This window comes from Hippopotamus amphibius, chromosome 4 (assembly GCF_030028045.1).
Source record: "Hippopotamus amphibius kiboko isolate mHipAmp2 chromosome 4, mHipAmp2.hap2, whole genome shotgun sequence".
In the NCBI taxonomy this organism is placed as follows: Eukaryota; Metazoa; Chordata; class Mammalia; order Artiodactyla; family Hippopotamidae; genus Hippopotamus; species Hippopotamus amphibius.
Window position 1 is genome coordinate 89025744 of NC_080189.1, and position 23169 is coordinate 89048912.

Here is a 23169-nt window from a genome sequence, read left to right on the forward strand (position 1 = left end):
TAATTCTGCCTGGAGATGTCAGGCAGCCACAGATGCTGACCACTGAGATGTTTTAAAGGCAGAATAAGAGTCTTCCAAGTGAACAGGAGAGAGAAATTGAAGCTAGGACAATATAAAATGCAAAGACATGGTATGGGACTGTGTTAGTTTTCTATTGCTTCCATAACAAATTACCACAAACTTCGTGGCTTAAACAACACAAATTTATTATAATCCTGTGGGTGAGATGTCCAATATAGGTCTCAATGGGCTAAAATCAAGGTGTTGATAGGACTGCATTCTTTCCTGGGTGCTGTATAGAAATACCTGGTTCTTTTCCTGTCGCAACTTCTAGAGGCTGCCCTTATTTCTTGTCTTGAGATCCCCTTCCTCTGGCAGGTCAAGTCCTTCTCACACTTCCAATCTTTCCTTCTTCTTCCATTTCATCTCTCTAACTCAGCCAAGAAAGATTCTCAGCTTTAAAGGACTCATGTGATTAGACTGCGCCCAGCTAGATAATCCACAATAATCTCATCTTAAAGTCTTTGTATCTGCAAAGTCCCTTCTGCCATATAAAGTAACATATCTACACATAATAGGGATTAGAATGTAGACATTTTGGGGTGGGGGAATCATTCTGCCTACCACAGGACATGTTTTAGAACTGAAATGGTCACAGTAGGTTTAGAAAGAGAGGTTTGGAGGGGATGGCAACTGCTAAATAATGAAGGTCCTTGTATACCATGTAAAGGGACCTAGACTTATTCCTGAAGTAATAGGATCCTCTGAAGGGCTTTAAGCAAGGTGAAAGTTGTGTTTAAGACAGAGCACCCTGCTGGCAACATGAAGGACAGATTCAAGGGGACACAACTTGAAGTTAGGAAAGTGCTTAGTTATCTAGTGCATTCTCAGTAAGAAATAATGAAGACTTGTGTATAGCACTATATAGATTCTGTTTATTCTATGAAACTATCTGATATCTAGTTCAACAGAATCTATGGATGCAATGCCCCATAATATCAAATTTCTCTCTAAAAAATGGTCACAATACATGAACATGACACTATATCATTTACATAAACCATTTCATGTGTTCCAGGTGTTAGATGAAGGTGTTTATTGTTCTCTAACCCTAATTCCCATAGTCTTGAATGGCCCTTGCCCAAATGAAGTCCAAGCTTGTCCAATGACAGTAGCCTGAAGGCCCCTCTGTTCAGGAGTCATCAGCACGTAGGAAGGTTCAGACTACGAGGTAAGAGGTAGTTCAGACTCGGCACAGTGAATAATTTTAAAAGAGAAAAAAGGTAATGACAAAATCATGGGCAACGCCCACTTTTAAAAGGAGGACCAGAGAAGAAAACAGAAGAGTAAGGAGAGAACCACGAGACCCTATGTCACAGGAACCAGAGGAGAAGAGAGTTCAAGGAACAATGAACTATAATAAGTCAATAGTAATAAATGTCATAAAATTATCAAGTATGATAAGGACAGAAAAAGGTTTGAGTTTAATAATTAAGAGGTTACTGGGGCTCCACTTCTAATCCAGATGGAATAACAAAAACTAGATTTACCCTCCTACTTCAAACAATTAAAAAACTGGACCAAATCAGGTGAAACAATGGTTTTCAGACTTTGGACAATAGCACAAGACAGTGATCCCTAGGAATAGGTAAATAAATGAGTTGAGAACTAAAACTGCCCTGTTTTACTACTTAGAGAGTGTTTCCAAATGATAGCATAGGGATTCCAAACTGAGCCAGGTGGCCTTGCTGATTTGAGGAGATAGAGTTTGGGGTTCAGGGAGGCCAAGTTGGCTAAAATACACAGGCAAGACAAGGGAAGAGTTTCACAGAGAGAGAGCTCCAGAAATCTGCCGAGGAATACTGATCAGTGAATACATGTGAGGACACTGCTGAGGCTGGGAAGGAACTCCCAGACAGGAGGGAATGGAACAATACCTGGAACTCATGCAGAGCCAAGAATAGTTCATGTTAGGAGGTTAAAAAGACTCGGTGACACAGCAGAAGGGTATTGACTCAGTAGTGGGGCAACTTGGTCCAGAAAAAGGATTATTCTGGACTTCCTTAGCAATGTTTAAAAGCAAGCCTTAACAGGATCAAACTGTTTCCAAGTAACTTAACTGTGACTCACAAAGCCCCCAAATATTTAAAGGAATACCAACAACAACAACAACAAAAAATCCATTTCACAATAGTGTAAAAATCACAATGTCTGGCATCTAATCAAAAATTAGTGGGCATGCAAAGAAGCAGGAAAATATGAGCTATAATGAGAAAAATCAATCAATGGAGTAGACACAAAAATAGAACTAACAGACAAGGACATTAAAACAGCTATTATATATATTTTGAGTGTAGGGTAGAGGAAAGAATGAGCAAAGTTAGAGAAGTAGAAGTTATGAAAAGGCCCAAATCAAACTTCTAAAGATGAAAAATACAACACTTGAGATGAAAAGCTCACTGGATGGGATTAAGAGCAGATTAGACACTAAAGAAAAAGAGATTGGTGAGCTTTAAGATATAGCAATAGAAAAAAAGAAGATATAGCAATAGAAAAAAGAAGATATAACAATAGAAACTATCCAAATGAAACAAAGAAAAAAGACTGGAAGGTAAAAAGAACAGAACATCAGTGATCCTTGACATCAAGTGACCAAACATATGATTAATTAGTCACAGAAGCAGTGGAGAAGGGGACAGAATACTTGAAGAAATAACACTAGAAATTTTTCCAAATTTCATGAAAACTGTAAACCCGCAGATTGAAAACTTGGAACAAATTTCAAGCCAAAGAAAACCACACCAAGACATATCCTAAACAAATTATTGAAAACAGTGGTAATGAGAAAAATATCAAAATCAGCCAGAGAAATGAGGAAGACATTGGCCAGTTTCCCAGTTTGGTGATGGAATGGCAGTCTGGTCATTATGGATTGGTGAGTGACTGGAAAGTAAGGGAGTGGAGATAAAGGGCAGAGAAAACATTTTGGAGAAAAAATGAAATGAAAGAGCTAGAGAGAAAGAAAGAAGTAATTAGATGGGAGCATAGCGTTCAAAGTATGTTTTGTTTCGTTTGTTTTTAGTGAGATAAACTTGAGCAAACTTATATGTTGAGGATAATGTTAATGATAATAATAATAAAATAACTACCATTGATTAAGCCCTTATTTGTGTACTAGATACTACACTCAGTACCTTACATATATTGATTCATTTGTTCTTCACTACAGTCTTATGAAATGGGGGCTATTTTTGTCCCTCTTTCATAATTAAAGAAACCTGAGGTCAGATTGATTAAACATTACTCTGAATTACAGAGTTAAAAAGCAAGCAGAGCTGGAATTCAAACCAAAGTCCACTTGTAATGTACTTGACTTCTGTGTGTTGAGCCAGCAAAGAAGGAGAAGTAGAGGTTATAAAGGAGAGAAGGTATAACTGATGCCTGGGAAGAGGTAGGAGAGTATATATTTGAGAGCACAGGTGGATGGGTTGGACTTGACCAGGAGGAAATGAAAACTTCATATTTGAGATTTGGGGAAAGAAGTTAAGGATGGGTGGTAGATGTAGATAAGTGGATTCACCGATGAGTTTAGGTGGCCTAATTTTATTCGGTTAATGAGTTAGGTGTACAGAAAAGCTAAAACTTGATATAACAACTAAGGGGAAAAGTCAGACCGAAAGAGTGATGAATTATTGTTGAGAGTTCAGTTGCATTTGAGCTATGTCAAATGGCTATGTTGTTTATTTCTAGCAGTGAAAGGGAGAGGGTGAGAGGGAGATAAGGATGGTAAGGATTTATCTACCTCCCAGAGCATGGCAGCTATTTCTCGGGATGAGACCATCAGTAGGTAATGTCAAAGATGCAACAAGAATAAAGTAGATTAGGATGAATTGGGAGATTGGGATTACCATATATACATTACTAATAAGAAAAAAATATCTAATTGTACACTAAATATATGCAGTTTATTGTATGTCAATTATATCTCAATAAAAGTTTGTTAAAAAAAAAGAATAAAGTAAGTTAATGCCCATGGTCACCTTGGTTGCCCTGCAGACATCCACACAAACACCTATTTGTTTCCTCATGCTGACCCCCTTCCAGATAAGTTCACTTAGTAAAAGCTCTTACTGAGCTATTACTTTCCTTGGAATGTGCTAAAATTTCAATGTTTGAAATTTTTTCCATAGTATTACATGTCATCTATGAATCATGAACTCTTGTTAAACTTTTAGCTCTAGAGTAAATGTTTCCTTCCAGTCTGAATTACCAACAAGGCAATTCAGTAACACAAGTATCTATTGTGAAATCATATTTATGAACTTATGACATTATATGTAACCTTTTGTTGTGTATACTCTTTGACAATTTAAGATTGGGCTTTATGCTCTATTTCTTAGATTCTGCATTTTAAGAACATGACAAACTTGTTTCTGTACCCATTGTATCATGCAGTGTAAAAATGCAGCTCTTTTCCATGTTTATGTTTATGAGCAAAGCATTTCATCTACTAGAGTTGAATCTTTTTCTTTTAAAGAGATTTGTTTTTAGCAGAGTCAACCAAATAAAGATAGCTTTTCATTCCTCTTTCTGAACATCTATGACTTAACCTTTTCCAAGTTATGTAAAAACTCAAAGACACATCAGATGTTTCGCTCTGTTAGCTTTCTTCCATATTCTGGGGTACTGAAGGCATTCTGGCTGGTGGAGTGATGAAAATAGCTAACAGGAAAGGAAACCTCTCCACCTTCCTGCTTTTCCTGTGGTCATAAAACCTGCCAAGAGGCATCCTTGGCCCACCTGCCATCAGGCTTCAAACTACTGCTGTTTCAGATGAGACTCAAGTTAGAGAAAATACAGCTGAGTTTTCAATAAGTCCGAGCTAGAATTTAGCTGTATCTGCCACTAGGATCTGATCATAGTACTCTCCAGTTCGAAATTCTGCTCTGAATTCCTATTGCTTACAGCAATTGTTTTCAAGCATATTTTTACAGCCTTTTATTATTAAAAGCACTACGTATACATTGAAGAAAATTAGGAAGTACAGATAAGCAAAAATATAAAAACCATACATTCTTACTATCCAAAGAACATCATTTTAAAAATCTTTGTTCTTATCCGAGATCAATACCTTATTGATAGTCTCTGTCTGATGAATTGTCATCATCATCTCTTCTAATTCTTTAAAGGTGGTTTCCTTTCACTCTTTGAACATATTTATAATAGCTCTTTTGAAATCTTTGTTAAATCCAACATCCACATCACCAAAGCAGTTTCCAACCTTTTTTCTCTGCATGTCTCATGAATTTTTTCTTGAAAATTGGACATTTTGGATAACATTGGAGCAACTCCAGATTCTGATCCTCTCCAGACTTCATCCGGTTGCTGTTTTGTCTTGTTATTGTTGTTCAAATGTTTATTTGTTTAGTGACTTGGCTGGACTAATTCTGAAGTATATTTCCTCCACAGAGCGCAGCCTCTGTTGTCCCTGTGTAGATAATCTTTCCTTGTTTTTTATCGTTCAGTTTGGCTTCTTGGTGGCAGTGCTCTATAGCTTGGTCAGTCATTGATTAGTCAGAGATTGTATTTAAGCCCGCTGAACCAGTAAAGATTTCATCCTTTTCCACTAAGTCGGTGTGGCTTGGGGACTACTTTCAAGGTTCAGGGAGTTTACGTACATGCCCCACCTTTAGCTCAGCGACTGATAGCTTGGCAGTACCCTCTCTGGTCACTCCTGAGAGGTTACAGCCTTGGGCTTTTCTACAGCTTTCTGGACCACCAGTATTGACTGTGATATTAGTAGGGCCCTCTTTGACTATCTCTGGTCACGCTTTCTCTGTTAAATGTCTGCTGATCTGCCTCCAGTGGTATCACTAAGCTATTAGCCTCCTCTTACGGTTAATTCTTGTGATAGCTATTGCTTTTGACAATGCTCTGGGGCCTGAATAGTCTACACTATTCCAGATACAGTGAGCATCCTCGGGCAGCAGGAGTTGAGCGGGGGCTAGGGGACTCTCATCTTTCTAGGTTGCCAAGCCTGCGCAGAGTCTCCTCGGAAAGCAGGAACTTGGGAAGTGGGGACGGGCACTCCTGCACAGCTGCAGCCACCCACCCAGTAAAGCTCTCACATACAGAGCCTGGGGGGTGGGGAGATGGAGTGCGACAGTGTTCTGGGCCTGCCCCACCCACCTGAGTCCAGCTTCAGCAATAGGAAGGTGGGGGCAACAGGTTCTTCATGGGCCGCAGCCCTGCGCAGAATAGTTCTTGCACAACAGGGGGCTGAGGGTGATGGATCCAGCTCATGGTGCCTGTGCCACAATCTCCCATTCTTCTTACTGAGTTTCAGTAGATTTTGTTCAATAAATGCCTCTCCGTTTCTTGCACACCCTTAGGTCAATTTCCAGAGACCATAAATGGTTGTCTTAGATAATTCTGACCAGTTTAATCAACGTTTCTTTGAGAGAGAGGATTCATCAAGCTCTTCACACCACCATTCTGGAAGTTCCACCCCCTGGAAGGGGTATAATTTATAATTTTACTTATTTACTTTAACTTACAATATAAAGACAATAACTGCAAAATACAAAATATACCTTTTTACGACCAGTACTGAGTGTAGTGTTAAGCATTCTGTAATTTCTTTTGAGTCTCTCTCCTTGAACTGTGAGCTACCGTAGGAAGGCCCTATGTCAATTCACTTGTTTCCATTTTTCAGGGCAGTGTGTGGAAGGAAATGGTCTTTCCGGCCTTAAAACAAAATATTTTATGTGTTTCCAAACATGTGATTCCATAATTACCTTGCCCAATGGCTTGCCCCCAGTGGCTCTCTTACTAGGCTAGTTTGTTGGCCAGTTACAAGGCCAGCTCCCATGTGGCCTTCATAGTACACACATACTCATATGAGCCCACACTCACACGCATAGCATGTTCCCAGTTACTATCCTCCTTTAACAGTGCCCATATGCAGAGCTTTTTTTTTTTTTTTTAAACCAATTAGAGTTTAAAAGTACCGTGCCTATGTCCTACACCTTTTTGAGGAGCCAATTAAAATGTTTGTGATACAAAATAAATTATGTATTGGCTCAAAAAGCCAGGAAGAAAACTGCAGAACCAAAACAAATGTGTTTAAGTACCTATAAGATCTACTATTAGGTCAACTTACCAACAGCAACTCTTAATACTTAAGAAGTTACACATAAGTTATATTTAAGGTGGCATATGATTACATTTTAAGATAGTTCATATAGTGAGAAGTGGAACCTCCTCAAAGGTTTTAAAAATTCTCTTCCCCATATTTCACTCATACATTAAAAAAAAGAGGGTTGTGGGGGTTGGAACCCAGGCCTCACACCAGCTTGTAGGGCCCTCGTGAAGGAACCCAGATACTTTCACAAAGAGACAGCTGCATCGTGCATTTAGCAATGTTTTCCTACCCTGATTTTGGTAGAGAAACCACGAAACCCCACTGTGTAGACTCAAGCATTCGCATGTTCTCCGTTGCATTCACTCACTTGCTCACTCAGCACACATACGCCAAACACCTACACTGTGCCTGGGGTTATCCTGGCTGAGGATACAGTGAGGAGCAGGGTAACCCAGGCCCTTTTCTCATGGGGCTTTATACTGGCTGAGGAATAACATTCTTTAGATCATAATAAATAAATGTGTTATTACAGCTGGTAATATGTTACACATTACGAAGTACAGAGTTGTTTGGGGGGTGCGGTAGATATAGACCCCAGAGAAGACCTTTTGATGAACTTTTAAGCTTTTAAAAAGACCTTTTCATAGATGTTGAAGCTGAGGTACGAAGAAAGAGTTGGAGTGAAGGAGGGTGGGAATGAGGAATGGCCAATGCAGAGGCCTGAGGAAGGAAAGAGATTCGTGCATTTATGGAAATAAAAGGCGGCCCGCCCATGTGGCTGGAGCACTGTGAGCTGGAGGAGGGTGTTGTGAAGGTAGGAAGGAAGCAGGGTCACACAGGACCTCAGGGGTCGTACCAAGGGTCTTGAATTCTATTCCACGTGAAACGTTTTGAGCACCAAAAATAACAAGGCCATGTTTGATTTTTTTTAAAAAGATCTCCTTGGAAAGTAGATGGATAGGGGCCCTGAATAGAAACACAGAAGGGAAGGAAGCAGTTGGAGTTTTGCCGTAGTCCTGCTGAGAGATGATGCAACTTGGACTAGTGGGATCTAGGGAAGGGAGAGGAAGGGGGATGGATTCAGGAAATACTTTGAGCTAAGAACAACAGGGCATTGAAAAACCCAAATCTTTAGTTTTTATTTTCTGATACCGTGTCACTAGCAGTCCAGTTAAAGTTCAACCTAATGCAAATCCTCATTGCATTGTGGTAACACTTTAGTGTTTGATGCCGTGCTACGATGCCTGTTAGCTACTTATCACAACTCAGAGAGTGAGTCAAAAGTTCTTTTGCCAGAAATGAAAAGGGAATAAATAAAATCACTCTGTGTACCAGATAAATTTTCATGTTTCTTTGACAGTAGAGGCAGAGGGCATCGTGGTACAGAGGAATGATCATGGAATTTTGGAGCTGGACCACTTGGGTTTAAGTCTTGACTCTGCCTTTAACTAGATCTGAAACTTTAAACAAATTACTTAACCTTTCTAAACTTTAGTTTGAAATGGAGATAATCCCTATTCACAAAACATTTTCAAGAATAAAATAACTGATGTACAACAGTTGCTCATAACAGAAGCTCAATAATTATTAGTTCTCTCAACTTACAAATAGCCATCCTAGTAATCTATACTCTGTGGGTTGTTTGCTAAACCTAGTAATATGGGGGTTTTTTAGGATTGGAAGAATTTAACTCAATTCCCTCCCTCAATTTACAGATGAAGAAATCACGGTCTTCATCTAGAGGAGTAAAAGACTTGCCCAAGAACTCAGAGCAGAATAGAACTAGAACCATTTTTAGTTGTTTAGGTGTTTAGGTGTTTGAAAAACACCTACCATCTTTCTAATATGCCTATTGCCTCATGTTTCCTAATGTTTTAACTGAAAGATTTTATGATATATCCATTTTATCTCTGCTTAAAGCATAAAGGGGCGATGGCTAATAGTGGTCTTGTGTTCCTGTGTTTTCTTTTCTAGTTACATGCTATGGGGAAACTTCCTGGAACCAGGATGGCAGAGTTAAAAGCCAAGTACACCTTGCTGCATGATACTGTGATGAGGTATGCTATTTACTGATGTGAAGACACCTTTACTCTTGTTTCTACTTCTTACTTGTAATGGAACCTGTCTTATTGTTCATTTTCCCCAAAGCAGACCTGAGACAAAGATGTGAGTTCAAGTGGTTTAAGAAGTGATACCTAAAATTATCATGAGAGAGTGGGGAAGTGAGATGTGGAAGGGAGTTATCCAGCTGGGGATGTGTTAATCTTCAGGTTAACATTTCAGGCACTTAGTTTCACTGAGGACTCTCTAAGTGACTGTAGAACAACACCTCAGAACTTTTCAACTGAAGGGTGAGGACACTGGCACATTTGTTCACTAATTTCCATCCCTCGTTGATCAAGGATTGCTTCTAGGTAAATGAGCTCCTGACACTTCTGGGTTACCCTTTGAGAAGTCAAGCAAGTTCCAATGGCCAAAGAAAGCTCTCAGGCAGAGACATACAGATGCTGTTCGTATATATGATAACAGCCCATTGAAGCTACAGGTGACCCACTAGAGTGGGCCAAGGGGACTTTGGTGAGGCAAAGGACATTTCTGCTACAGGACACACCTGTATGATTCTCTCCTCCCCACCTTTCTTCATCACTCAGAGGTGTAGGTTCTATGACAACCCCAGCCTCCATCTGCTGAGATTTCTGTCTTTACCTCTCACCTGTTCCTCCTATCCCCAGTTACTAACCTGAGCCCAGCCCTAACTAGCAGAGGTCAGAAGACTAGGCTTCAACAGAATAACTCAGCAAGGTTTCCTAAACATCAGCCATTGGGAACCAAGGCGGAAAGTGAGTGAAGAAAGAAGGGGGAAATCCTGTTCTGTTGCTACTCCCAAGCCTCTTTCTTCCTTTCCCAAGGAGAGACACAGTGAATAGAAACTCCACCCTGCGATTCCCCAGCCACCCTCTCCCCAAGTCTCCAACCGTTACTCCTACTTCTTTTCTTCACCAGGCATTTGGCTAGTTTGAGGATGGGAGCCTGAGAGAGGAGTGAAGGAGAAGAGCAGAGCTGCACCACTGTTACCCTTCACTTTGAGTCCACCCCATACGTACTCAGCTCCTTCTCAGTTCCTAACCACAGAGCGCTCAGCTTTGTCTCCTCCTCCTCTCCAGCCCCCAGCCAAATCCTCACCCTCACCCCTAACAGAGACTCTGTTCCCCACAATCGGTCCCAACTGCCAGTGTGTACACGTAGGTCTCAAGACTCAGGAACATGGAGGATTTAGATGTAAAGTCTGGGGCAATCTTTTCAACATACTTCCCACCGCTTTACTGCAAGGAATTCCATGCAGTTATCAGCATCCCCCTGGGCCTCTTTGCAGATTGAAACACTTCTCACCCTCTGGATAGCTCTGATCTAGAGCTGCACAGAGCCTTGTGGGGTGCTGACTTGGCTTCCTCCTTGTCTGGCTCACAGCTCAGCTCCCTGGGCCCCAGTGACAGAGAGCCATGCGGGACCGCGGCCATGGTGTTGCTTCTTTCTGCTTCCAGGTTGTGTTGCAAAACCATCACTTCCCTTGTGCTACCACATTTTACCTCCTCCTAACTCTTTAGTTCCCTCTTTTGTGATTACAACCAACACCACCAGTCTCTCCCTCCCCACTGCCTGGTGGGTGGGAAAGGCATGAAGACGGAGACTCTTCACTTTTGCTTCTGGGGCTGTAGCCGGACAGATGTAGGCTGGGAATGCTGAACTGAAATTGAAAGTCTTCCATAGAAACCACATTATAAGAGTTGTTAAATTCTCTTCTACTGACACTGTATTTCAAGTCCATGTATGTAAGTTACCATTTGTGTTCTGGCTGGGACCCTAACCACCTTGTTCACCTACTTTCTGCGGGAAAACAGGTACTACAGCCCAAGCCCATACCTTACAATTCCATAGTTGACGACTCATGTTAAGAACAATCAGGCAACTTCAGATTTACAAAGTATATACAGGGAAACGCTTTCATTAATGGAAATTGCATGTGTTATCTTTATAGCCATTGCTGCTATTTGGTGCCTGACATAGTGCCTGGAACATATGATGTCCCAATGAATGTTTTGCTATTGAGCAAATGATATATTAAAGCCTGAGAAAATGGGTGGAGCTGTTAAGTTCAGTTGAGACAGGCTTAAGTCATTGGGCATCTCTGCAAATGAGCAGAAACCTGAAGATTTCTCCTGGTGAGGAAAGTTGGTGGGGAACACACACACACAAAGAGAGTGCTGCCTTTAAAACAGGAACTGGCAGGGTCTTGCTTCTGAACAAGAGAGAGAGCAAATGTGAGGAAGTTGAGTTTCTGAGAAAGATGAATCAGCCTGCTGATAAGGCTGGAGCTGATGTTAGCATATGATGATGTTAGCATATGATGTAGCATAGGTGAATGATTTCTAGAAGGTACTGGAGGTTCCATTAAGTCCAGTTTCTATGTTCATTCAATTCTGTGTCTAGGCAGATGCTTAACCCTTTTCCCGAGATAAAGCCAAAGCCATAGAATATAACTGGACTTGTAGGAATCGTCCTCTACCATGACATCCACGTCCAGCTGTAGCGAGGCACTGAAGTTATGATCAGAAATCTGTAAATTAATTTAAGACCATAATTTTGTAGGACAACTTTTCTTCCTAGTTTCCTAGTAAAGTGTCATTAGAAAACTTACTGTCTTTTCTTATCACTAAGGAAGAAAAGATTTCCCTTCAATCAGGTCATGAGAATCCAAGAATTTGAGAAAGCCAGGGTTGCTGGGGCAGTTGGAAGGGGGACCCACTCTTTTCATTATTATTCTTCCCACCCCTGGAAGGTCATGATCATTCTTTAAAGTCAAGTGCCAATATCACATTCCCATCCAACTAATCCTTTCTCTGTCATCTCCCACCATCTAGATCTAGACACTAGCAGTAGCACTTGTCCGCTGGTATCCCAGCTACCTGTTCTCGTCTGCTCCCCTCCGCTAGAGTGTGAGCTCCATTTGCCTCTAGCACCTAGTGCAATACTTGGCACAAAAGTGCCACTGAATTGAGTTGAACCCAGGAATAGAAGAAACCGAGGGAGCAGTGTGGGCATACTCCCTCCTCCACTCGCTAGAACCCCCCACAGGAGCTACTAAGGGTATTGAAGGTGTGGACTTCTCATGATGCGCATCTCTGTTTTTATGGGACCCAGCACGCAAGAGTCAGAGGTCCAGCTGCTACAGGATGCCAAACGTTTCACGGAGCAAATACAACAGCAGCAGTTTCACCTGCAGCAAGCTGATGATTTTCCTGAGGCATTCACCACAGAGGTCTCCAAAATGAGAGAACAACTTCTCAAGTATCAAAATGAATACAATGCGGTGAAGGAAAGAGAGTTCCATAATCAGTACAGATTGAATAGGTAAGTATGCGATTTTCTCAAGTTCGCTGAAGACAGATACAAGCAAAGCTGTTTCCACATAAACAAAGTGAGAAAAATTAGACTAACCAAAGAAGGAATTTTAGGTACAGTGCGTATGAGATAGCCATGTTAAGAGGACTACAAGCCTAGTTCTTTCCTTGATTCTCTAGAAGAGGCAGTCCCTGAACAAGAAGGTTACACAACTGAGTAAAACGCTCAGATGACAGGGAGACACTCTCAGGAAGAAGAGGTCCCTTTAGTGGCTTCCATGTGTTGGGAAAGCCATACGCATTCAGAGCTGCGCCAAAGAGCACACCCCATAGAACCGGGACTTGGCATACACTCTCGGCCTCTCTGGCCCTGGTGGTGGCCCCTTATCCTTTTGTGGTAGCAGATCCGTGTCTGCATGGTGAGTGCTCCACGAGCACTTTCCAAACAAGCCTATGTGAGCTGAGGGTCACACCTGGCTCACTTGATTCTTCTAATATAGGAACCGGGACCACATAGTCAACCCTATTCTCCTATTACTAGACTGTTCCTTAGGATGAAGGAAGAAAGCGCTATCCTTTTGGAAGACACATTCACTTATCCATATCTGGAGGATGTCATTCAGTGAACTAAAGCAGAAAGGTATTGTTAGAAGGGATAAATGTTATTTCTAAAATCTCCTCTAACATTCCTCCTGGGAGTAGCAAGTCAGTGAAAGAGCTGCAAATCTCTTTCACAAATTTCAGCAAATCACACTATTTAGATTGGATTTCAGAAGAACTGCAATCCAGGTTTTGTGCTGTGTGCTGTGCCTGGGTACTAGAGAGAAAGCCAAACCATCTGTCCTAGAATTTGTTACCATTTAAGGTGACAGAACTTTCTCTGGCTATTTTAAAGAGTAGGTAGATTTCCCTCGGAGCGAATGTAAATCAGTCCTGCCAAGAGATAAGCAAGTGACTTGAGTGACCTTTGGAGGACTTTGCCCACCCTGGTTTTGAATCCTCTCTTTGGGTCCTATTATTTCAACTGGGGGATAAAGAAGACAAGCTTAATCAGGAGAATTATATTCAGGGGGAAAAAATCTGAGTTCTCCTTTGTCTTTCAATCTAAACTTGTTTCAGGCTCACCAGTGAGATCTATAAAAAGAAAGCCCAGCTATTTCTGTGCTCTGTAAGCACTCTTTCAGTTGAGAAAATAATGAAATTAAAACAATTGCTGGTTGTTCATTAGTATTGAAAATATGAATGCTTGACATTTCCACGAAAGGGTAAGAGGAACATAAGTCAGTTGATATTTAAATTGTTTAAAATTTCCAAGTATTCCTGCCAAGGGGAAAGGAAAAAAAAAAAAAACCAACCAGAACGCTTGCCTTTTAGGTATAGACAGGCAAATTGTTCACTGAGTTTCTTGGGACGGGGGGGCGAGGGGCGGGGGGGCCGTACATAGTGACCTATAGTAAACAAGAACATTCAAAATGCACACTTGCAGAAACGTTTAGTGTGTATTCCTTTTTGGATTTTTAACATGTAATACTGTAGAGCTTAAGCAAACTCCCTTACATTCTCAAATATTAGCAGCTCAAGAATTAACAAACTTACTTTCATAAAAATAATGGTGATACCAAAAGAAATACCAGGAAAGAATTATAGGCTGTGTATTTCCTTTGCTTAACATATTTAGTATTACATGGTATGGAAACAAATTCACTCAACACTTCCTCCCCAGGAAAAAAGTAGATATTTCCATTCCCACACAAAAATAAAGAAACTAAGCCAGTGAGAGAGAGAAAAAAAAAAAAAACAACTATTCATCCAAATATAAAGATGATATTTTTCAAATCAGCACAACAAAATCTCATTTTATCCAGAGCCTGAATAACAGAAGCCCAAATAACTAGCACTCCTCCATCCCAGCATTTTTAGGAACTTCTGAATCATTGGCAATTACTAAGAACAATATAGTGTTCAAATATTCTAGAGAAAAGATATTCCTCTATAATTTGGTTGATTTTCTTATGTTTTCACATAATATAAACTCCTAGTAAGTGCTAATGGTGAGTATAATTACATGGTTGGTTAATAATTAAATCTGTTACAATAGTTTCTGGTTTGGGATTAATATTCATTGATGATCTCTTGATAAATATGCAGTTCAGGAAAGAATATGTAATCTACTTAAATTAAGTAAATACATTACAAACAAATAAGAAAGTGATTAAATAAATACTGTTGAGAACTTATTTTAGAAACAAAGTAGAAGTCATTATCTTTCCAAAAACTTTCCCTGAAGAGACTTTTTAGTATTCTTCTCAAGGTTTTCCTTGCCTTTACTTTGTTACCTTTTGGGGGCTTCTCTGCTTACTATTAAGCCCTAAGATTTGGACAGCAAATCAATTGTGTGTCTCATGCTAAATCTGATAAGCTCTGACAAGCCTCCATCGCTGGGAAAGCAGGGCCGTGGTCAGTTAGTGCTGTCTGCCATGAGTGTGGGCACGGAGAGGCGGACATGCGTGCTGCATGGGCGCAGGACCGTCCCAGTGTGATCATGGCCTTATTAACTGTTTCCTCCACCACAGCTGGTTCCCTGTTGGTGCTCACCCAGGGGTTTAGTAGTCATTTTCCATTCTTAGTCCAATAGTAACAGCAAGATTGGAACCAGGAAACAAACAGATCTGGCAAGAAAGTAACAGAGGGATTATTTTAGCCATGTCTCTGGAAATCCAGAAAGTTAGAATATGACAGAGGGGCATACAGGTCATCAGGATGAGTAGTAAAGAAAAGCTCACAGCTGGAACAGATTTTACCTTCTAAACATTAAAACAAAACAAAGCGAAAAAAACCCTTTCCTGCTCCCCCTGTGGCAACCAAGAACAGAACAAGCTTAGAACAGGTTTTGCAGTGTACAGTCCCCATAACTGAAAGAGAAGCATCTGAGATGCATGTTTAAAAGGCAGATCCAACCCTAAAACTAATGATTCCACTTTCTGTCCGGGCCTCCCCACCCCAGGCGACATTTGAATTGCTTACAAACTTCCTATGTGATTCTGACTCGTGTCAGAGTTTGAGAATTGTTGGTCCCCAACGTGGTTCTTAGCCCTGACTACTCTAAGAATCACCTTTCTCTCGGTGACCACTCAGTCTGTGCTCAGACACCTCCAGTGCTGGGGGCTCACAGCCTCCCACAGCCGCCCAGCCCTGCCCTGGACAGCCTGGCTCTCAGACGGCTATTGCTTAAACTGGTTCAGAAATCTACCTTCTGACAACTTCCACCCATTCAGGCTGGTTCTACTCCTGATGCCTCTTGCACTTGGCAGCACACAGGGCTTCCTACATTGCCCCTTCACCCACAAGTCCTTAAAACCAAAATCCTTTGATGACACGGTTTCAGTTAGGACTCTCGCTGCAGAAAAGTAATGAATCCTGAGCAGCTTTGACACTGAAGCACCCCTTAGTCAGGAAAGCTGAAAATGTCAAATTTAGATTTTAATGTCAGTTTGAAAGCTTAGAGGTTTATATATATCAAGAGGCACACACACCATAACTTTTTTTCCATCCCAGTAATGCCACACAAAAATGAGAATCCAATAGGAGAAAAAAGACAACACATAAAGATGCTTATTACATTATTATTTATAAAAGCAAAAAATCTAAAGCAATCTAAATTCTAAAAAATAGTGGAATATTTCAATAATAATGTATTCCAGAGGCAGCTTGTTACTGTAAAGTGCCCTGGAGTCATATAGAGCTGGGTTTAAAAGTCAGTTCAGCCTTGGCTGGTGACTTTGGAAGAGGTGCCTAACTCCTCAGTTTCTTCATTTGTGCAGTGAAGGTAACAATAGCTACTTAGCAAGGATCTGAAGTTCAGAAATGATGTTTGTAAAGAACCTGGCATATAGTAGGTTCAGTATATAGTAGATAATATCAATATTCAGGATTATTTTATTATAGTACATCCACCCGCTAAAAAACCTTGAAACTAGCTATTAAATTATTAATTATGAAGCCTATTTTACAACTTGGGAAAGTATTTTAATTACATGTTGGGTAAAAATGGGTTCAATCATATATACATATTTAATATAATTTCATTACAATATACAAGAAAAATAAAAATGATCAAATGTGGTGTGCGAGGGGAGATTATGATTGATGTATTTCTATAAATAAAAGCATACATCTTTTAAAGGAAAAAAGTCAATGTTTCTTAATAAAAAAGAGAAAAATGTATGATAGAAATATAGTTAGTTAAAAATGTCCTAAAGAATTAGCCATTTTATGTTTGTGTAAGAAAATATTATTTTATATTTAAGAAAAGACTGTAATTCTAATCTTGTGGGAGAGTTTCATGTCACCATTTTGAAACTCAGGGACCCTCAGGTGGTCTTTGCAACCCAGCGACGGCAGCACACTACCACCCCCTGGTGGCAATATGGCTGAGGTGTAGGCTCAACAGCTTGGAAGTAAAATAGCAATTCATACCCAAGCTCTAAAAGGAAAGGCATAAATATTCAAAACTCTGAAAAAATTCAGCTTCAGCCTGCGGTCCACACAACTAACCTATATTAAATTCCATGTGGCACATACTTTACTCACGAACGTTAATTTACTTTATTGCAAAGACAATTTCATAAAAATAAACCTGGTATGTATGCATCTTCAGACCTACTGGCTAGTGGGATGTGCTAATTTGATGGAACCAGTAGAGGCTGTAGCAGTAATCCAGGGAGGTACTAGTTTATGGCAAATACTATAAAGAAAATGTCCAGAGCCTTCCTGGAAGGAACCTGAGTCTGGGGGGAGTTGGTGCTCCTAAGAGGTTACAATGTGGTGAGAGAACTGCTTTGATGTGTGTGTACAGTGTTGAGGGAGGGCTGGGGAGGAAGCCCCTACATGGGCCTGTGGGAGTCAGTGAAGCCATCACAAAGGATGGACACCAGGCCTGGCAAACACATCTGGGAGTGCGTTCTGAGAAAAATAGCAAGTTATTACTGCAGAAACAGTTTACTTTTTGGTACTTTGTCAAAGTTTTTTTTTTTTTTTTTTTTTTTGCAGCTTAATGGAAGAAAAAAGCCTCATAACAAAGGAATTCGAGAAGATACCTAAGCCAGGAGTAAGTCTTAGACGATCTAGACTTTGTTAAATACAGCTGGATTGAAACATCCCTTTTGATAAGTGTTAATATTTACCGCAACCACCATACCCTGAAACATTTGAAAGACCCAGAAGTCGTAACTAAGGATGGTACTAAAAGGAATATCTGCATGGCTTCTACAGTGAACATAAGTGGTGCCTATTACAGGATTTTGCTATTTGGCATCTAATTCAAGTTATGTTTTGTTGGACAATATCTGCTTTGTTTTCAGAAGAAAAAGGGTTGGCACTTAAAAACGTTATTTTTGCTGTAGCTATTACTCTCATAGCTTCCTATCTCAAGCTTATTACAAGAAATTTTTATAAAGATGTATCACTTACTAATTCCTGCCTAAAACATAGTGGCTTAAAACAACAGCCATTTCTTATTTTCCACAGTTCTGAATTCTTCTGGTCTGAGCTGGCTCAATTGGGGCTGAAAGGCCTAGGATGGCTTTATTCGTATGTCAGTCCGTTAGGGGGCTAGTTGGTTTGAGATTACACATCACTGGTTAGTCTCATGATGGTGAAGGGGTTTCCAGTCTCAGCAAAGAGACAGTCTTAAGAGAGGACAAACCCCAACCCAAGCACTTTTCAAGCCTCTGCTTAAACTGTTGGTAACATCACACGGGTCCAAACAAGTCGCATGGTCACGTCCACAATCAATGCGGACAGAAATAGGTCCTACCTCTTAATGGGAATAAGGACAAAGACATATTGCCAAAAGGCACGCAAGCAAGAATAGGAGGAATTTATGTCCCTTTTTTTGCAATCTATCTTAGAAAGTAAATAGAGAGGCCATCACACTTTGCGTTGCTTTCACCTTCTAAATGGTTATATTAAAAAAGTATGTTGGTGGTGGTTTAATTCCAAGGCATAAAAACCTGTTAAGCATAGAGTAAAATGCTATAACATTTATGAGTATGAATATATTGACACATATTATATATTAATATAATTATTTATCTATTATGTACTATTACAGAAGTATTCCTAACCATCATTTTCATCACAGATTCTATGCGAAAGAGCATTTTGAATTTTAGTTCCAGATCACAGGACTACCAATTTTACCCTCTCACAGCACCAGTGGAGGAGGGTGATACGCAGAAAGGCCAGAGCAGGGTAAATGGACCCTTCCACTTAGTCATTAGGAATGTTGGACTTTCTGAGCACAAGAAGGCTTCTCTCTCATTAGTCAAACACTCCGCAGATAATGTGTCATGAGAAACAAAGACTTGTTAGGAGTCTGAGGTAGAGGGCATTTGGGGAGAATGGGCATGGGTTAGAGAAGTAGTATTAACAAGATAGTGGGGGATTAAGGAGTACCAAGGGTTAGATATTCCAAATATGAACTTCCTAATCTTTAATTCTCATGTGTGACTCAGGCTAACCATAAACAAGATAGTCAAAGATTATTTGCATCTGATCATGTCAAATCACAAAGCTACTAGAAAAAGGCTGGACATTTTTACTAATGCTTTTTGGTATGAAATAAATGTTAACTCAGAAAAAGGAAACACTTAAAATGTAGGAAGATTAAAAAACAGCATTAATTTAAAAATGCGTTCAAATCTAATGTAAAATGTTTAACACACACAGTATAATTGCCGTGCCTTTACTGAAGAGGTCAGAAATCATAAGTTGCATTTAACTTTGTAAGAAATCATTAATGAAGCTCAAAACAAATACAATCAAAATGGTGAATAAAATTAATTTTTACTTGATTTTTAGGCAAATGTTTGCTCAGACTCTGTATAACCTGATGATTTTCATGACTTTTAAAGGAAATGGAGAAGAAGATGAGAATATTGAGAGAAAGCACTGAAGAATTACGTAAGGAAGTAATGCAGAAGAAATTAGAAATTAAAAATTTACGGGAAGATTTGACATCTAAGCAAAAGCAATTATTAAAGGAGCAGAAGGAACTAGAAGAATTGTCCGAATATCAGGTCACCTTAAAGGTGTGCTGCTTACAGCTCATAAATATTTAAACATCGTGCCTGCAGTAGGACATAAAATGCATGGGTATCAAGATTAACCACACAGGTCTGACAAAGACAAAAACACACAAACTGAAATGTTCTGTGTTGTGATGGATCCTATCAAACCAAAGCTGAGCTCTGGGAATTCACAAAAGATGTCAGAGTGTTGGGTAGCATCGCTCTAAAGGTGGAGCGCTGGCCTGGGGCAAAGGCCTTTCTAAACCTCACCAAGCGTTTTTCGATGTTAGAAATGAGTGTCACAAACACAATCCCTTCCCTCAAAAGCAACCACATGTCCGACCCTCTTGAATACTGTTATTACTTTATCCTTCTCTGTCTGTTTGATTCTACTTCACTGTCCCTCTCACCATGAAAGTGATGCAAGGCCTGTATTTATGTTTTAGGAGAATTAATTCATTTTATTTTGAAACATTGTATAATAGGTCTTGAAACAATTTAAGTAACCTAGAGTTATTTTTTAAGACAATATCTGCGATGCCTTGGCTTAGAGGACAATGATGACTTACTTTGACCTCCTTTTCCTTAAGAGTCCGAGCAGTCAGTGAAGATGTACCCAGCTGCCACCAGGAACACGGGCACTGAGCAGAGATGGATTTACAAGGAACCTAATGAAACTGAGGCTTCAGGCCCCTCACAGGAGCCACCACCAAGGCCCTGAACCTAATTTAGCATTTGTAACTTTTGATTCTTTTTCTTAAAAAGAGCTCCCCAAATTGTACAGGTTTCAGCCTCACAAAATTTAGATCTGCCTCAAAGCTGAGCAAGGTCCCAGGGAGAAATGCACGACGCTGCAGGGGTGTCTTCAACCCCCAAGCATCTGTGTTACCCCAGGCCCCAGAGTCCAGTGTGACCCTCAGGCGGGAAGGGGCTCTTCCACAACCCCTGCCATGGACATAAGATTCTTGAGGCTAAAACTGAATCTTCCATGAATCCGCAGAGCATAGTACAAAGTGGCCCTAGACAAAGTTAGCCCCTGATCTTGGCCTTGCCACTTACAAGCTGTGTGACTTTGGGAAAATCACTTACCTTCCCTTAGCCTCAGTCTTCGGCAGGCTTCCCTAGAAGCAGAGATTAAGACACGTATTCGCTGAAGGGGAGCTCTGAGGAGAATCCCATAGGGGAGTGAGGGAAGCAGGATAGAGGTGGGGTTCTGAAGCCGGCCCAAAATTTGGTTTCAGCAGAACCCTCGTCTCAACCTGATCCCATGGATTGCACCACAGAGGTTGTTCCACCCTGAGGCAGGGGGATGGGTGGCTATATCTCCACATGGGTCACAGCCTGCCCGCCTCTTCCTTCCACTCCCTATGCCCCCCTCCTCCTTGCACCCCTCATCCCCCACCCCCGACAAGGCAGCTCTGCCAGCCACGGCAATCCTGTGGAGAGAACAAGTGTGGGCTGCTGGCAGGCTCTGCAGCCTCTGAGGGATGGGTGTACCTCCATAAGGGGAGTCCGGGCAGAGCACCCACAGTATTTGTTGCACTCAGTTAGCTCCTCTTTAAAATGGTAACAACGCAACCATCCTGTAAGGTCATTATGAGTATTAAACGGAATAATTAAAGCACGCTGCATAGTACAGGACACACAGGAAGAATTCTACACCTTGTAGTTCTTTTCTCTCTCTCCTGTTTAATTTGCTTAACTGCTTCTGGCCCAAGACTACCTAATTTAACATGGTTCCATTTCTTTACTAGGATGAACTGGTCCACCATCAGTCCATTCCTGTACAAATTGGAAAAGAGATAGAAAAAACAACACGCAAAAAAGTGTATGATTTAATATTTTTATTCCTCCCAGCCCACGCTCCCCCAAGTTATGTGAGCATGCTGAAACAAGAATACTAACCACCGAGCACATCAAATTACTGTTATAATTTTAGAGATATCTGCACTGGGCCCTGTCTAGGTTGTGTACATCAAGTTCTTTAAAAGAATGTAGTGCAGCACATTACTCTCATTCCTAATATTTATTTATGACTTAATATTGGGACAATATTCTCTTTCCAATTTATAAATCATCTCTTTATGGAGAACTCCAATTGACTTTAACAGAGCTGTGTATGGAATAAATTATTTGAACTGTGTAGAATTTCATGGTGTAGATATATGGCGGCCAGCCAGATGCCTAAGGCCCAAATGACAGTAACTCTTTACTTGCCATCTGTTCATGTGTGTAAGACCCCCAAACATTCAGAGTAGATGTGGAGGCAGAGGAGAAATTCTCAAGGTTTAGAGGAACCAAAAATCATAAAGATAAGTGAAGATACAAAAATCTGGAGAAGTACTTCCATTGCTCTGGTGACTGATTTTAAAAGAAGAGAGGAACAAAAAGCAGCATACACTAGCAATGTTCCTAAAAGCCAAGCTCACCAGCACCAAAGCTGAGAAATTTAGGTCAACTCAGGGAGGCTGGTCAGGATGAGGGTAGAATCCCAGGAGATGGTAGCAGCAGGGATCTGGGGAGAAAGTGGGGAGGCTGGACAAATCCCTGCCCTCTGTGGAGATACCCCCTCAGTCCCACTCATCTATGGTCTTCACCCCACTTCTGAGATCACTGAATTTATGACTAGCCCTTCTGTTGCCTGGTCAGAAAGTACAAATAAGTAGACAGCCTGGGCTCAAAATATGGCAAACGCATGTGTGTATTGTGTACAGACATATACATGTATGTGTGTATCCCCCACAGAGAAATGGAAAAGAAAAAACTTCTCTTGGAATATGAACTCAAAGAGCTAAATGACTCCTTAAAGAAAGTTGAAACCAAAATTAATGCCGTAATGGAAGAGAAGGAGGACGTAATAAAGGACGTTGAAGGCAAACGAGCCTTACTCGAAATTAAAGAACGAGAATATAACCAATTGGTCAAACTATTGGAATTAACCAGAGAGAATGAAGCAACTTCACTAACTGAAAGGTTAGCTATGTTAATGTGTTTCTGTCATCTAAGTTTTTCTTCGATTTATATTTGAAAATTCAAAACATAATCTCGAATAGATTTACATTGATTCAATAGACATATTTATAGAATTTTAAAACATTTTTACCATTAACAAAAAATATACTGTTAAATAAAGCATTTCAAAGTATTTTTCCATCCTTTACTCTTCATTGTTCTTGATTTCCTGTGACCAAATTTTAAGGACACAATCTATTGTATTTTTTTAAGTTTCTAAAATGCACCTCTGGAAAATTTTATCATTGGTGTGCGCTATAATTGAGGGATTTCTTTTCCCCTGCAAATTATGGTATTTCTGAGGTGATCATGATTTTTTCCTAAAGGGAGCAATTTTGTGGTGTGAGTCCGTGGAAGAGTGTTAATTTCCATTTTTAAGTAAAATTTCAGGGAAACCAGGAACTTCTGTCTCTCCTGATTTGCTCTTCCATTTGGTTTTTTTTTTTTTTTTTTTTTTTTATGACTGTGACTCTGACAAGAACTTGCAAACAAAATTGTTTTTGGCATTACTTAAGATTTGATTCTACCATGAAAATAGTTCTGT

At 40.3% G+C, this 23169-nt stretch overlaps 1 protein-coding gene across 1 annotated transcript in view; it reads left to right on the top strand.

Moving 5' to 3' along the window:
- Nucleotides 1-23169, top strand: part of CCDC146 (coiled-coil domain containing 146) — a 124044-nt gene that overhangs the window by 70181 nt on the left and 30694 nt on the right. The window contains exons 3-8 of the mRNA XM_057730675.1: nucleotides 9119-9201; nucleotides 12344-12553; nucleotides 17593-17650; nucleotides 19458-19634; nucleotides 21368-21441; nucleotides 22359-22586. Of these exons, the coding sequence (XP_057586658.1) occupies nucleotides 9119-9201; nucleotides 12344-12553; nucleotides 17593-17650; nucleotides 19458-19634; nucleotides 21368-21441; nucleotides 22359-22586 (830 nt within the window). The remainder of the gene's footprint in view (nucleotides 1-9118; nucleotides 9202-12343; nucleotides 12554-17592; nucleotides 17651-19457; nucleotides 19635-21367; nucleotides 21442-22358; nucleotides 22587-23169) is intronic.